Source organism: Electrophorus electricus, chromosome 14 (assembly GCF_013358815.1).
Source record: "Electrophorus electricus isolate fEleEle1 chromosome 14, fEleEle1.pri, whole genome shotgun sequence".
Taxonomy (NCBI): domain Eukaryota; kingdom Metazoa; phylum Chordata; class Actinopteri; order Gymnotiformes; family Gymnotidae; genus Electrophorus; species Electrophorus electricus.
Window position 1 is genome coordinate 16,352,501 of NC_049548.1, and position 16,266 is coordinate 16,368,766.

The 16,266-nt window shown below is 37.7% G+C and overlaps 1 protein-coding gene across 1 annotated transcript in view; it reads left to right on the forward strand.

Moving 5' to 3' along the window:
- LOC113569394 (integrin alpha-X-like) overlaps positions 1–11,438 on the forward strand; it is a 20,399-nt gene extending 8,961 nt beyond the window's left edge. Inside the window, exons 9-30 of the mRNA XM_035533261.1 lie at positions 211–361; positions 496–569; positions 987–1,104; positions 1,664–1,797; positions 1,907–2,053; positions 2,212–2,418; positions 2,561–2,694; positions 2,814–2,956; positions 3,257–3,405; positions 4,108–4,239; positions 4,471–4,544; positions 4,735–4,876; positions 5,510–5,608; positions 7,782–7,861; positions 8,337–8,423; positions 8,708–8,786; positions 8,960–9,055; positions 9,189–9,269; positions 9,432–9,542; positions 9,775–9,888; positions 10,733–10,843; positions 10,974–11,438. Of these exons, the coding sequence (XP_035389154.1) occupies positions 211–361; positions 496–569; positions 987–1,104; positions 1,664–1,797; positions 1,907–2,053; positions 2,212–2,418; positions 2,561–2,694; positions 2,814–2,956; positions 3,257–3,405; positions 4,108–4,239; positions 4,471–4,544; positions 4,735–4,876; positions 5,510–5,608; positions 7,782–7,861; positions 8,337–8,423; positions 8,708–8,786; positions 8,960–9,055; positions 9,189–9,269; positions 9,432–9,542; positions 9,775–9,888; positions 10,733–10,843; positions 10,974–11,045 (2,535 nt within the window). The 3' untranslated portion in view covers positions 11,046–11,438. The remainder of the gene's footprint in view (positions 1–210; positions 362–495; positions 570–986; positions 1,105–1,663; positions 1,798–1,906; positions 2,054–2,211; positions 2,419–2,560; positions 2,695–2,813; positions 2,957–3,256; positions 3,406–4,107; positions 4,240–4,470; positions 4,545–4,734; positions 4,877–5,509; positions 5,609–7,781; positions 7,862–8,336; positions 8,424–8,707; positions 8,787–8,959; positions 9,056–9,188; positions 9,270–9,431; positions 9,543–9,774; positions 9,889–10,732; positions 10,844–10,973) is intronic.
- Positions 11,439–16,266: the final 4,828 nt, after the last annotated feature.

Consider the following 16,266-nt stretch of genomic DNA (forward strand, 5'->3'; position numbering starts at 1 on the left):
TTCCCACTTTGTTACTAAGGAATTCTCCTGAGCTGTAAACAACCAGAGGAAACCCCCACCATTTACATTCTGTTAAAGTCATACTTTTGCCTTGGACTTATCCATGTTGGCCTCGAACACTCCGTTGACTAATGCAATAAATGTTAACACACATTCAGATATTGTGTGAAGGAGACCAAACATTTTTTGCTTTGTGTCTCACATTCGAAGGTTGGCAGAGCTTTTCAAAGTCAATCTGCTCAGAAGGAGTTAAGAATCATTGCGTCTCAGCCACACAATGAGCATATATTCAAGGTTGATAACTATGACTTGTTGGACAAAATTCGTGGAACTTTGGAGGAGCAGATAATCGCTATTGAGGGTATGTCAGTGATGTTTATCTTTCGTAAACATTAAAGTTTCAAGATTGCTGTTCTAGATATGATATAATAATTTATTTTTGTTGTTGTTGTTGTTGTTGTTGTTGTTGTTGTTGTTGCTTTTGCTTCTTTGTAGGAACCCAGACATCAGGAGACTCCAGCAGAATGGAGTTTGCACAGGATGGGTTCAATGCAGCATTTAATACAAATGTAAATGTTCTTCTTAGACTTTTCTTTTAACAGTAAGCATCTGTGGTCATTATGTAAGAAAAAGGTTGCCTAGGTTACCAAACAAGTAACACAGTAGTGCACAGCAGCCTGTGATCAGGAAAGCCCTTTTGTTCTAGAGTGTTATGCAGGTTCTTTTCTGGTGTCAAAAAATAACCTGTACTTGTTTGTATATGATAACCACTGAGCCAACAAATGGAACTATTGGATACAAATGATCAGTACTTTAACGTTGATTTCACATCCTCAAATACATACAAAACTTTCTTTATGGTTGATTTTATATTAAAAGTTGCTTTCCAACATGCATATGAATGACATCAGTGAAAAATATGTAGTCACACCATTCAAAAAGTAAATTTTTAATCATCTTTAACATATAATGTTTTGCATGTTTAGGGAAACATCATAATGAGTATAGTCGGAGCTTTCCAGTGGAAAGGAGGATACCAGGAGTATAATTCACATCAAGAAAACATTTCCTTTCACACAGGCAGTGAACATGACAGTTATTTAGGTAAGAAGCCTCTTATATCTATCAGCTACTGTAACAAAGAATAGACAGCAAATTCTGGAATAATTAAGATAGAGCACACCATAAAGCTAACATGTCTGTATATATTCTCCCACCAATACAACAGAAACACCTCCCTTATATATACACTCATTGGCACTTTTAGGTACAGATCTCTAATATACATGTTGGCCCATTTGCGGCCATTCACAGTATCTGACAAGAGGACCACTGCTTTAACACTGATGTAAACCTCTCAAGGTTTTTACCTCAATTCCGCCCAGAGAGTTTTTTTTTTCTTGTCACTGTCACCTCCATCTTGCTAATTAGGGATCTGCCCCATATATTTGTAAAGGTGCTTTGTGACAACATGTTTTGTAAAAAGTTCAATATAAATAAATTTGACTTTGAAATTTGACTTAAACCTATATTTAAAAAAAAACAACAACACATTTTTAAGAAAAGGATTAATAAAGAACGTTTTATCAATCTGTTTACTCATAAGGGTAGGACATAATTTGAAGTTAAAGGGACAGAAAATTTTGGGTGTTCCCATTACCAGGTTACTCTATGGCAGTAGGAAGAATGAGGTATGATAAATATGTTATTCTGGGAGCTCCAAGACATGCACACAAGGGAAGGGTGACCATATCATCACTGAACAAAGTGACGCAGTTGCTGCTGGATCCTCCAGAGGTTGTACATGTTGCAGTTTGTATTAAAAACAGACTACAATGAAATTTAAAAAGTGGGCCATGGATCATAAAGCTTTCAAATTCTCTAAATTACTCCCTTTTCCCCTCAGCCACAGATTGGTGCCTACTATGGAGCTGAAGTGTGTGTGGTAGACTTGAATGCTGACTCCTACATGGACCTTCTACTAGTTTCTGCTCCACTGTATATGGAAGAGGATCAGGAAGGAAAAATCTTTGTTTACTCCTTTTCACAGCAGGTAAACGGAACATTTAATACACTGCCCAGTCAACAGCTTTTCTCATATAGCAAGAGCTTCAAGCTATCTTCAAATATCTATGTATGTAGCAATGACACCACTAGTCATACATGTGTGGTAATGTTTTTGAGTTCATTATTTTATATTATTTTTGACAGTCACAATTACAGGAACAATCAACACAGACATTAGAAGGAATGATGGGACAAAAAGGAAGGTTTGGCTCTGCATTATCCAGCCCAGGAGATCTAAATGGGGATCATTTTGCAGATGTAGTGGTAGGTGCTCCACTGGAGGATGATGGACAGGGCAGCATCTACATTTTTAATGGAAGAACAGCAGACATCAACCCCACCTACTCACAGGTGAGAGAGCGAGACAAAGAGAAGATAAACACTGATGTATTTTACTGCAAAATGATCACCTTCATCCTCACAAAACCTATTTACTTTTGCTATTCTCCTTTCCTAAAATGCTCCATCCCTTTTCACTGTTTTGTAACGACAGAGAATCAGTGGTTCATCTGTGCATGTAGGTCTACGGTTCTTTGGTTTATCTTTGAGTGAGTTTGCTCTGGACCACAGTGGAGATGGTCTGTCAGATATTGCTGTTGGAAGCAAAGGAGCAGTCACATTGCTCAGGTTTGGACAAATGTTCATGGAGAAGCAGACCTCTGTACATTGTAGCATAAAGTGAGAGATAAACATTATGTTTAAATACCAAATGGTTATTCATATGCATGTGTATCTTGTGTCTTTAGGTCCAGACCTATTGTATCCTTGGTGACCAAAGTAACCTATAGCCCATCAAAAATCCCCACTAAAGACACAGACTGTGAAAAGCCTTTAGAAAACATCTTGCGTTTGTGTTTCACTATGAAGGATAAACACACTTACCCAGAAGGTTTCTCTCTCTTTTACTCATACATAGAGTATATGTGTATAGGGCAGTGGTAGCTCAGTGGTTAAGGTACTTGACTTGTAATTGGAAGGTTGCTGATTCAAGCCCCAATGTGCCACTGTTGGGCCCCTGAGTAAGCCCTTAACCCTCAAGTTGTACTCAATCATTATTGTAAATTGCTTTGGGTAAAAATCATCAGCTAAATGCCATAAATGTGGGTACATAAAACAAAACCTTTATTTTGGAAAAATTTAAATAACACTGCTTTTTTGTCAATTGTGTATTTCCTTTCTATTTATTTAGACTTATCTGCAAATATTAAATATACTTTAAAGCTTGATGGAAAGCGACAAAACTATCGAGCATTCTTTTCAGTCAAAAATCCTACAGTGTCAGACAGTATGACTGTTACATTGGATGAGGTGTGCAAAGAGCATAATTTTTTCATAGAGGTAAGATCAATGCTTCCTCATGGTTGCTCCCTCTATGGTCAGACTTTCTCTGACACCTGAACCATGTGTTTTTCATTTTGGTTTCTTTTGTCTTCATCCTATTTTCCTCACATATTTCAGTAAAAAAGCTTGCATTATGTGCTATTAAAAATACATAGGAACAACCATATTTAATAGCACCCTCAATTAGTATGAACACGAGTGTCAGACAGGATGAGCAGAGAAGAATTTAGTATGACAGAGTTTAATGATATACAGAGGTAATCCAAAGGTGTGGTAAAAAAAACAGACACAAGTCAAGAACCAGTAAACACATGATAGGCAAACAAATCCAGTGGGGTAATAAGCAATAAAGTGAATCCCGCTAACAAGCATAAAGGTTCATGTTACCAGATGTTCTAGGGGTTCATAGAGGTTCATGTTACCAGATGTTCTAGGATCCCAGGGAAAAGAGCCCTGCAAGATCACATATTCTCTATATTTTATATGACATGCATCAGCACATTAACATATGACATTTGGCTCAGTCCATGTTGTTCCATAGCACTGTGTCCATAGTCTGTGAAAAAAGCAGGAATTTCAATGTTCAGTAAAAATCCCAGTAAAGTCAAATAATGCTCAGTTCTGTTGATTCTCATCTTGTGATTATTATTATTATTATTATTATTATTATTATTATTATTGATTTCTCTTTTCACACAGGCTTGCAATGAGGATGCATTAAATCCACTGTCCAATCAGTTAACGTTAACATTTGAGGGACTCCCAGTTGGCACAGTGGAAGGGTTACAGCCCATCCTTCACCCGGGAATAAAAACCACCTCAGATCATAATGTAAGAGTACAAGGTGAACCTTTCATCTTAGAGCAATAGTACCAACAAAATAGTTCTGCTGCTACTAAAGACCTCAAGAATATTTATTCAGTGGAAAAACACTGTGACTGTACTAGGTTATCCATATACCCAGATGAAATCACATAAAACACTTGCTATTTGTAAAGAATAATGCACTTGAGACCTAGCAATGGTAGTAAGTTTTATTAACAGTGTAAATTCATTTCATAGCTGGATTTTGAAATAAACTGTGGAGATGATAAGATCTGCATTGACAATCTCAAAATGGATTTCAACTTCTCTGGGTAAGTACATTAGTGGTAAAAACACATGATGTTTCCATGATGATTCCGTTTATTGTCATGTATACAATATGTAAATGATACTTAACTATAAAATGTCTTAACACCATTACCACAATATCATCCTATTGTTTTTTCTATTAATTTATTGAAAACATTTCATGCACTGACTTCATATGCTTTCATATACTAGATTGTCAGATATAAAAGTTGGAATCATGCAGGATATGAATGTGACAGTGTTTGTGGAGAACAGAGGAGAAAACTCCTACAACAGTCTCATAACTGTTAGTTACCCCTTTGGACTGTCCTTCAGGAGATTCACCACTAAACAGGCAAGAGCAGTACTCCCACATTTTTATGGTTCAGCAGAAATAATATACAGTTTAGTGTAGAAAGCAACGAAAGTATTTAATAAATGATGTAGAAGAACATAGATGTGGTTTGTGGTTGAGGTGCAGTGCATTGTAGGAGCAGGGTGATGTATTGGTTTACATCAGAGATCAGGTGAGAAGGTTTGCATCTGGTGGACTTGTGTGCATGTAAGTTGTCAGATTTCTCTAAGATGTTACAGTACTGAAGCATTTATTCTAACACGTGTACATGGCTGACGCTATGTTTGTAAACTTTCCAAGCCTGATTAAATAGTTTTTGTTGTGATTAATGTATAGTGAGATGTTCTAGGTCTTAGAATAGTCTTTTCCTCTTTTATTGGGTCATTAAACTCCATGTTAATAAGCTGTTCACACCTCCACTATCTACTGCCTGTGCAAATGCAATTGATCACTGTGGAATTACAATTTGCTGACTGTTATAATTTAATGTGTTCTCAGTTAATGAGGGCTTATACAAGACATTGGTCGGTCTCAGCAGAATCTCGATTTCATACTGTTTAAATTCACCTTTATTAGATTGGCCTCATATTCCACCTGAATAACAGATTTTCTGTATTTCCTGTATCTGAGCAGGGAAGAGTGGAATGCATATCTCTGGACAGTGATGACAAAGGTTCATTGGGGTCCTCCATGTGTCATATTAGCAAACCCATCTTCAGGGAGAATGGTTTGGTAAATCAAAATATTTGTTCAATTCCTATACCATCAACTGTGGAGATGATAAGTTACATGGTTTATGAAATATTCCATGAAAATATTTTTTAAACTTGTGATGCTAAGAAGGTAGATAAAATAATATTAGAGCTAAGTTTGGGTGAGAAAACAAGGCATTAGATTTTTGTTAACTGTTAACATAGGGCTAAATTAAATCAGTCTTGTGTCTAGGTTAGCATTATGTAACGTTGAGCGGTAAGAAGGCAGATGCATATGCGGAAAAGAGCGAGATATATTATGGACTAATCCAAAATCAGAGTCGTTAAGGCAGTCCAGGGTCAAAGAGCCGACACGGAGACTACGGGGATACATGATTAACAAATAAACGCACACAAAGGCAAACGGGGAAGCAGGCTATAACTAAGGCTAGGGAAAATTCAGGGCTAAGAAACGAAGGCTAGAATACACGGAGTACAAACCAACAAATTCAATCACAAACACAACCATTCAAATGAACAGCCAAAACACAGGGCTCAAGACAGAATTTAAATACAAGAACCAATGGTAGAAACGAGGGACAGGTGCAAGCAATCAAACGAGGGGAGAAGAAAACGAAACTAAGGCATAGAACTAAAACACACGACAGGGAAACCACGGAAGCTGGAATCTGGGAGGGACTAATCATGACACATTACAATTAGGGAAATATTGTGAATACATACTTGCACAATATTCAGCACCTTCACTTAGAATAATCTGTTTAAGGTATATTCCTGCAATAACCTTAAAAATATTTTCAGCATTAAGGATAATTTAAAATGTTTTTAGTGTTTGTCAAATGATTGTATTTAGTTTTGTAGTGACATGAACACTTTGATGAACCTTGATGAAATTAAAATAGGTTGTGATTAATGAATCAGTCTTTAATTACAATTAATTTATGTTAATTCAGTCTCAACTCATAAAATTTATATAATGCAGTGATTGATATACCCACAAAAAAAATTAGAAACATCAGCCGTGAACTACAAGCTTTACAACTAATATGTTGTTTATTGAGTATTCAGCAGTAGTAGAGTATGAATGCATAAAAAAGGGAGTTGCTAATACTAAGCAGAGGCATTGAATTCACTTATATAGTGCTACATCAAAACACAAACAACTGTTGCCCAGTCAATCTCAACAACTGCACATATGAATGGAGTTATGTCATCTTGCCTTATTTCAGTTGATCCATTAGATCAAACATGCCATTCATCCATGTTTGGGCTGAGCCACAGTTGGATAGCATTGGCTGACTAAGCCCACTTCTGGGCTTCAAGCCCAGAATTATACTGCAATGACCTGCAGTCGATAGAAGGGACGGACTTTTGGCTGTTTCCGAGCTTGTCCCTTTTGACGATTATGTAGGCGAACTCCTGAGGATTAATTTACCAAAGAACCAGTAGTTCATGGACATCATCATGTGACCATGAATCAGTTTGCCTGACATTTATATTTAGCATTAACTAGCTATGCAGAGACTTGCCGCTTGGTCATACTACAAGTCAAGAACTGTTGGTGAAATTAAATTATTTCAAGTTTATATAAAATACATTTTGAATTAATTATAACCTTATCTGATACCACTTGTCATTAGAGCTTGTATAATAAATATTAAAAACTAAAACTAAACAAAAACAAGGATGAATAAAAACTAAAATATACAGAGGTTTACCAAAACTAAAATTATTTACAGGCTCTTAAAATGATCTACACCTAACTGAAAATAAATAAATAAAGTAAAACTGGAGAGTTCCTCCTGCTAATGGCATAAATTGCAAACAGGAGTGCACCAGTGTTATCTTGTTGATTGTATTCTGACAGTCCCCACAGAGGGTGAAAGGAGAGGTTATTTTTAAGGGAAAAACAATTTTTAAATCAAAGAAAAGAAAAGAGAAGTCAGCTATTGAACGCTGAAAGAGCATGTTCTTTAGTTCAGGAACAGTCCTTTGTAACATCTCGAGTGCCGCAGGGCAAGGAGCAGGATGTACAGACTCCCTCGACGGTTACAAATAGGACAAATCTCAGTCAATGAGGAACTCCTTTTGCACTAGGTGGGCCATACCACATGATCAGTGGGAGGGGGAGCATTCCATGATATCTTTTAAATGAAAAGCTGTTCATCTCCTGATTTCCATCTTCCCATTAGGCCATTTTTGACATTACATATAACATAAACAAAGATGTTAACTTTGATAAAACGATGATGTTCACTGCTACTGCTTCCAGGTATGTCCTGATATTTTTCATAACGAACACATTTCACATGTTCTAATGTCTGCATCTGTGGGTAACTTAATGAAATCTTTTGAGAACATTTTTCAAAGACCAGCTGCATTTAAAATCATATTTTCATTCTTGCGGAAGGATAACATTCTGTGGATAACATTCATGCCTTTTGTTTCAAAGGGTCATCCAAGACTTACATTTATGGCATTTAGCAGACACTCTTATCCAGATCAACTTACAAAGTGCTTTGTTACCCAACAAGACAGAAATATTTTACACAAATGTTACGAGTAGTGACAAGCATAATATCACAAGGTTATAGACATAAAAGTCTTAAAATGTTTCCTCATTGTTAATCTATCCCAAAATATTGGCCCTTTGCATTCAGAGCATGAATCGAACAAACTGCAACCAAGTGTTTAGGTGTGTATTGTAAAAGGTATGTTGTACTACACTGACCCAAGTGTCCTTACAGCGGCAATGACAAACACTCAGAGAACAGCGAACTGTTCAAAAACAGAACCATTGGTGTCAAATATGGCATCTACATCTCACTGATCAGGTTAGTTATCCCCTTCCTCTTTACATATCTTGATGCTTTTCCTTAAATGTGGTTTTGTTTTATATTTATTTATTCAGTGTCAGTTCCCAGTATGTTTTGAACTCTAATAAAGAAGGTGATGCACACCTTCTCTGATTCATATGAAACCCACACTACTAGCATTGTAGGTTGGCTCTGTGTGCTCAAATGAGAACACTGTGTGGTTTCTACCTGCACCATTCAGCCGTCTTGATATCTGTTTCAGTGATCTTTTAGTAATATCCTGTTACTGCTTTTATTTGAAGGTATGAGAAGTCCAGCATCCACATTAACTTCACTGCAGGGAAGAACAACCTTGAGAAACCAGTCAGTCAAATCCTCAAAGTATGAAGATAAAGAACACCTTTGCCTTTGGACTATATAACAGAACAGATATAATGCAGCAGAGAATCATTTAATCTTTCAGATTAAATCTGTGTGTTCTCTCTCTCCCTCTCTATATATCCATCTATCCATTTATCTGTCTGTCTCTCACCCTCTATCTCTTTATCTATCAGGTCCAGAATGACCTAAGGGACTTAACACTCACCATTTTAATCAAAGTCCCAATAACATTAGGAGATAAGGACATTTGGACCACTAAGGATTTGCAGGTATGCTAATATATCAATGCAAACATTTTAAACATTGATGAATCAGCACTGAAATTTAATCCTATAGTAGATACAATTCATATCCTGCAAGTTTACAAGCAGAGAATCTTATGGTAATTGTTTTTTTCTTTAGATTCAAGATTGTATTGTAGACAGAGATGAGCAACCCACAGTCCCTGATTTTGTGGCAGCACTAAAAAATCACCACAAAGTGGTGAGTAACTGTTATGGCTTTGTTTCCCAACACAGCATTTCTTTAACAGAGAATTACACAAATTGTCTTAGTAAAGCTTTCTCTATGTAATATAATAAATCATTTCATGATTGCGTGTACTCAGTGTAAACATAACCAATGGAAACTCTCTTTGTGTTTTAGAACTGTTCTGTGGCTGTGTGCAGACTTTTTAGGTGTAATGCAAATCTGATGGGAAGGGAGTCAAAATTCTACAACATCTCTGGACATGTTAGTTCTGGGTGGATTGAACAGGTGAATAAATAAATAAATAAATAAATAAATAAATAAATAAATAAATAAATAAATATATTTTAAAGATATATTTATATTACTAAATATTTTTACAACAAGTTCTGTTAACCTATTATATGGCAACATTGATACTTTTACCAGTACAGAGTGTTCGTATTTTTACTTTTTTTTAATTTTTATTTATTTTATTTTTTTTTTACTATTAATTGTTCATGTATTGCCACACTCTCAGACTGGACTCCGATCTGCAGTTTTTGAGCTGGTCAGTACAGCAACTCTGGAATATGACAAAAATAAATATGTCTACTTTTCCTCTGATTCTCTACATACTGCACCCACAGGCCTGGTAAATAAATTTACTTTTTATCTGAAGATGTCACGTAAATCCCTTCTGTCTACTGTGTGTCCACCTAAGCAATGAAGTACATTACAGAACATACAAAAACATTTTAAGTGTATTCATAATATAAACATCTGTAGTCAGAATCATATGAATGCAGAATCAGTGTTATTCAATTTACCTAATAAAAAAAGACTTAAATTTGTTTTTGTGTATACAAAGCTAAAATATATGTAATTTTACTACTATCAGCATACTATTACAGTACCAGTGAAGAGTCCACCAACTTGTAATAATCATTGTTTCTCATGATTATCCATTATTCACCTATATGTAATCACTTTATACAAACAAAGTCTCATGTCATTATGTGGTATGCATGTTTCTGTAAGCACATAATGTTTAGTGAAGTAATTAAAAGAAACCTAATGTTAATTGAAATCTTGTATTTGCAAGATTTGCAGGCACCCATATGATTACAAAACAAAATTTAGAATCTGAAAATTTGAAGATTTTCAAATATCGGATATTTAAAGCTGGAAATATTTTCTCCAGGTCTAGGATGTGAAACTTTGATTTACACAATATAGTGTTGCATGTTGCTGTATCAATACATTATAGCGCTGCATGTTGATGTATTAATAAATCACACTTTAGTATTTAGTTGCAAAATCCCCTGATATTGACACATTGTTGATACAGTAGAATCAAGTTGATGTTAACGGTTCTCCAAGATCCTGAATCCTTTGCCATAGACTGATTTTGTTTGTGTTTGTGTTTGTGTGTGTGTGTTTGTGTGTGTGTGTGTGTGTGTGTGTGTGTGTGTGTGTGTGTGTGTGTGTGTGTGTAGATTAATACCCAGGTGGAGGTGTATGAGGAGAAAAACATCGTTAAGGAGATAATTGGAGGAGCAGTAGCAGGGCTGCTGATTTTGGCTCTCATCACTGCTGGCCTCTACAAGGTCATTTCTGCTCGTTACCATTTGCTATTGTCACTGCCAGAATTCCTGTGTCCAGTGCCGTATAAACATTTAATGGGTGATATTTGTTTGACTCTGTATTTGACTGCTTTATTCCTGTATATAACTCCAGGCTGGGTTCTTCAAAAGCCGCTATAAGCAGATGTTGGAGGATGCAGGCTCTGGGGCTGATGGGACTGAGTAGGAGGTGGAGGCAGCTGGAGAACACTCAGCTGCTGCACTGCTCTTCTTAAATTCAAACATGGAATTATCAGTCTGTGTTTGGAAGATTACAGTGGCAGCTGTAAAGTTCACACATGTCTAAAATACATAGCAGACAACTCAAGATTCCCTCAAGATTCATTTCCTTAAAACAGGAAAGCAAGGTTAGTGCACATATTAAACAGTGCAGTGATATTTCAAAATTTAACACAAACCTGCAAGTTAGTGCAACTACACTCTTTATAAATGTAAGATCTTATTGCACTACAGTCTGCAGGTGTTACATGCAACATATGATGGTAACAATATTTAGGATGAAAAATTGTTTTGTATTTGGCTTTTGGCAGTTATAAAATAAAGTTATTCTGAGTTTAAATGACATTTTGTACTCATTCCTACTCACCATATTCATGGTCACTCATTAAAAAAACACCTTCCCATTAAAAACTACCAAAGAGAATAATTATGTTTGTACAGAGTTGAGGCAGACATGGATATTGAAATTGAATTTTAAAGCTGGAGAGAGGCAAAACATTTTAAGCAGTATAGTTGGATCCTGCTAACTTACTAAATATTTAATATGAAAAGAGTACACACAAATAAACAATCAAAAACGGGAAGATCATCCAAAAAACAGGGTAAACAGTCATGGTGTCCAGTCAAATGGGGCAACCAAGAATGATCAAAGTCTAACACACAGGCAGAGATCAGAAGCACACTTCAGTAATCAAGGACACCAACAGATAGAAAACCTGCTCAATATGCATTAAGAGAATTTCAATACTTTTTAACTAAGATGAGTAAGAGAGCCATTTTAGTAGGGAAGTAAACAAAGTTTAAAAAGGAACAGGTGGGTACCCTTTCACAAGTGTGAAATCAGATATTAAGCAGGCTCTTGAATATGCACTTTTCTACTACACAGCCTATCCCACAAGTCTCCAAATACTGCGAGTTGTAGAATTACTGAGAAATTTCCATGTCTCTAGGAGACTGGACCTATTCAGGAGTATATGGTTGGCAGCAATGCCTCTGTAAAGCTGGCCCGAGTGCCGCAGGACGTGGAACAGAACGCACAGACTCCCTCGACTGTGACGGTGACGTTTATTCACACACAATGTAGACAATAATGGTGGCACTCACATATAACATTTACAGGTGACATGACTCTACACTTAACACCTAACAAGGCTAACCCACACACAACTGAAGACGATACAAACAGGTGTAACAGCTACACAGACATTTTAACATTACAGAGTGACAATGACCAACGGGGAGTATACACTGACAGGGGTTTATGTAGACAGACTAACATGTAACATTAATCCCTATCGAGGTGTATGCAATCCCCGGGGGGGCATGGTTACAAATGACAGACGTGAATCCCCCTGCACGCAGTGGGCAGTACCACGTGACTCGTGGGGGAGGAGTGTTTCATGACAGCCTCCAATATAAGATGCACATTTGTCCCACAAAGCTTAGAAGTCGAAAAATGTACTGAGATTGAAGTAAACTCCTTAAAAAAGAAAATGTTTAAGTGAGAGGGCACCTTGTAACAGACACAGTTGTGCTGTACCTGAGGTAGCTTTATAGTTATTATTGTTATATTGTGTAACATCTCTTGCAAGAGAGAGTTCAGTTGAGTAGTGTGGGAATCTGTGCGGAGAACCGTTACCCTACTGCTAGCCTTCTCAACACTCCTTTTTCTTTGGTAATGATGTTTTATACTGTTTCCTTTATGTATCAATTGAATAATGATAGCCGTGTGACCTGGCTTGGAGAGAGAATAAAAGAGCCTTTCGGAGTATCTGCATCAGCGTCTGTGTCGCTCCCTGCTAACTCCATGCATCGTGGTTACCCCATAGCACCTGTTCCTCACTCCGGGTAAGAAGCATTACAAGTGGCACCCGAACATATGTCTCTAGACCAAGAGTCACTCGTTTGGTGGATATTTGATTTTTCAGTTCTGCCTATGGACCAGCAAAGTGTCCACTAGGAGAGGGGATAGGAGTCTCTCACTGTGAGCTGATTCAGTTCCCTGTAGTCCACACAGAACCTTGGTTCACCACAAGGCTTCTTCACAGTGACAACTGAGGCAGCCCTTGGATTGGAAGATGGCTCAGTTATTTCCCCCTTAAGCATCTTTAGTATCTGGTTCTCAATAATTGTTTTTTTTTGCTGGTGAAGTGCAATAATGTGGAAGGCTGATGGGCCTAGCATCACTGGTATCAATGACATGCTTAGTCAATGATGTTTGGCCCAGGTGACCATTGAAAATATCACTGAATTCCTCCAGTAGCCTCATCAGCTTCATTTTTGCTCTGAGTTAAGGGAGGATTCCTTAACCTTGACCACAGAAATTTCTGCAATCATTATATTGTCTGTCTAACCTGGCCCTGGTGTACAGTGCATAATCCAGAAGCTCTTGGATGTGAAATATAGGCTTAAAAAGGTGGATACAGGCGAGGAGGCTGGCCTCTTCCACGTTGTCAACTTGCAGTCCTTACATACAAGGGACACATTTGCCACTAGCAAGCATACTTGGCCCAAAATAGTGCACCCAGATTGCAGGAGTACAGAGGTGCTGAGCGCATGTGTGTTGACCTACCAGATGATCTTTTTGACTTATTCTGTGACTATGACCAAGCTCTATCTGACCATGACTGTAATACTGCTGACTTGACCTCAAGTGACAGTGTGGGCAGTGGAAGCTCAGTAGTTAAAGTGGTTAAAGGTGCTCAATTAGTAATCAGATGGTTACCAGTTCAAGCCTCACTGTCACCAAGTTGCACTGTTGGACCCCTGAGCAAGGCCCTTAACCCTCAATTGTGCAAGTTGTACTCAGTCATAATTGTAAGTTGCTTTAGATAAAAGTGTCAGCTAAATGCCATAAATGTAAGTGACACCAACAATGTGACTATTACACATGATCTTTAAGATGAGGACACATTGACTGACTTCAATGTTGTCCCTGATATGTTTGGTCAGTATAACTTTAGGCCCAGGGGTGACAGCCAGATAGTCAACAACTATCAACCCATATCATGCTGATAGGACAACTAACCCTTATCATGCTGATAGGATTAACCTTTAGTCAGGATATATTCATTTCTTATTGTTAAAGGAAGAAAAAGAACATGGTAGTCTTTAATTAGTTTGATTTGGTTTAATATTTACTATTGTGTGTTGAGAGTGTTAAAGTGTTCAGAACATTGGAAGGTGACGATATAATACTGCTGTGTACCTAAAGACAAAAAATTGCCTGTTCTAAATGTTTGTTTGCAAAAAAAAAGGATTTTGTTTGGCTCACCAGTGAAACTACATCCTTTGTTTATTTGAATGTCTTAAATGTCTACCTTTGGGCTCTGAACTGACATGTGTGCCATGTACCAGCATTATGCTGTGTCTGTGTGCTGTATGAATAACCTATGTGGCTCTGACAGCTTTTTAACTTATCAGTGTATGGCAGTCTGATAAGAGGTTTGTTCCTTACTGTGTACGGCTGGGGACAGCCTATGTCCAACCTGGGGAGAAATGTGACAGACACATTTGTGCTGTGGCTTTAAAAGATAGCTTTATAATTATGTATATTGTGTACCATCTCTTGTGAGAGAGAGTGTTCAGTTGAGTAGAGTGGGAATTTGAGAGGAGAACCGTTACCCTTCTGCTAGCCTTCTCAGCACTCCTTTTTCTTTGGTAAAGCTGTACGGAATTTTATACGGTTTTATAACCATGGCAGCTGTGTGACCTGGCTTGATATAGTACAAGTGAAGAGAATAAAAGAGCCTTTCATTGTGTCTGCACCAGCATCTTTGTCACTCTCCGCAAACTCTATGCATCGAGGTTACCTCATAGCACCTGTTCCTCACTCCGGGTAAGAAGTGTTAGAACCTGCAAAGAATATAAAGAAACCAAAAGGGGCAGAGGGTTGTAATGGAAATGTTATAGTTAATAAACCTCCTGAACAGTTTGTGCAGTAAGTTAAGATGTTACAAGTGCTTCCTCTTGTCTCTCTGACCCTGACCACTATATGACACACCCAGGTTCTTGAGGCTGGTGCTGGGAAGATAGGTGCAGCAGGACGAAACAACTCCTAGTAGGGAGTTTTTCCCTTCTCACTGCTTTGGATGCTTTGGATTTTTTTAGTGCATTTGCACTTAATCTCTAAGCTGTACTCAACTTAGTTCAATGAAGCAAAATGAATAAGTGTGAAAGTAGTGGGAAGTACTTTAGAGAAGTGCTTTATTTGTCAGACCAGATCAGTGTCTTCACAGCACTTCTCAAAGTAGAGATATCATCCACTTCTCTTTATAATCACACACTGATGTCACCATTTTCTTGTGTTGGTAGACCATTCATAAAGGGGGGTCACCATCTCCCTTACAGACCCCAGGCACCTGTCCCTTACAGATGCTTGTGTGTGTAATTGAGATGCCCTCAGGTTGAGTCTTTGAATAAGCTTTATTTTTCTTTTATTACCCTTGCCTCTGATTCAATTCATAGCACAGCAATTTCTGCAATCATTGTATTGTTTCTCTAACCTGTCCAGATTTCCACCACAGGGTTTAGTCTCACCTGAGATCGGAAGCGGTTGCAAATTCATAGCTAAGATGGCCCCGGTGTACAGCGTATAATCCAGAAGCTCTTGGATGTGAAATATAGGCTTCAAAATGTGGATACAGGCACGGAGGCTGGCATCTTCCATGTTGTCAACTTGCAGCCCTTACATACAAGGGACACATCTGCCACTAGCAAGCATACTTGGCTCCAAATAGTGCACCCAGATTGCAGGAGTACAGAGGTGCTGAGCGCATGTGTGTTGACCTACCAGATGATCTTTTTGACTTATTCTATGACTATGACCAAGCTCTATCTGACCATGACTGTAATACTGCTGACTTGACCTCAAGTGACAGTGTGGGCAGTGGAAGCTCAGTAGTTAAAGTGGTTAAAGGTGCTCAATTAGTAATCAGATGGTTACCAGTTCAAGCTGTTACCCTTCTGCTAGCCTTCTCAACATTCCTTTTTCTTTGGTAAAGCTGTATGGTGTTTTATACTGTTTTATAACCATGGCAGCTGTGTGACCTCGCTTGATATGGTACAGGTGGAGAGAATAAAAGCCTTTCATTGTGTCTGCATCAGCGTCTTTGTCACTCCCTGCAAACTCCATGCATTGCAGTTACCTCATAGCACCTGTTCCTCAC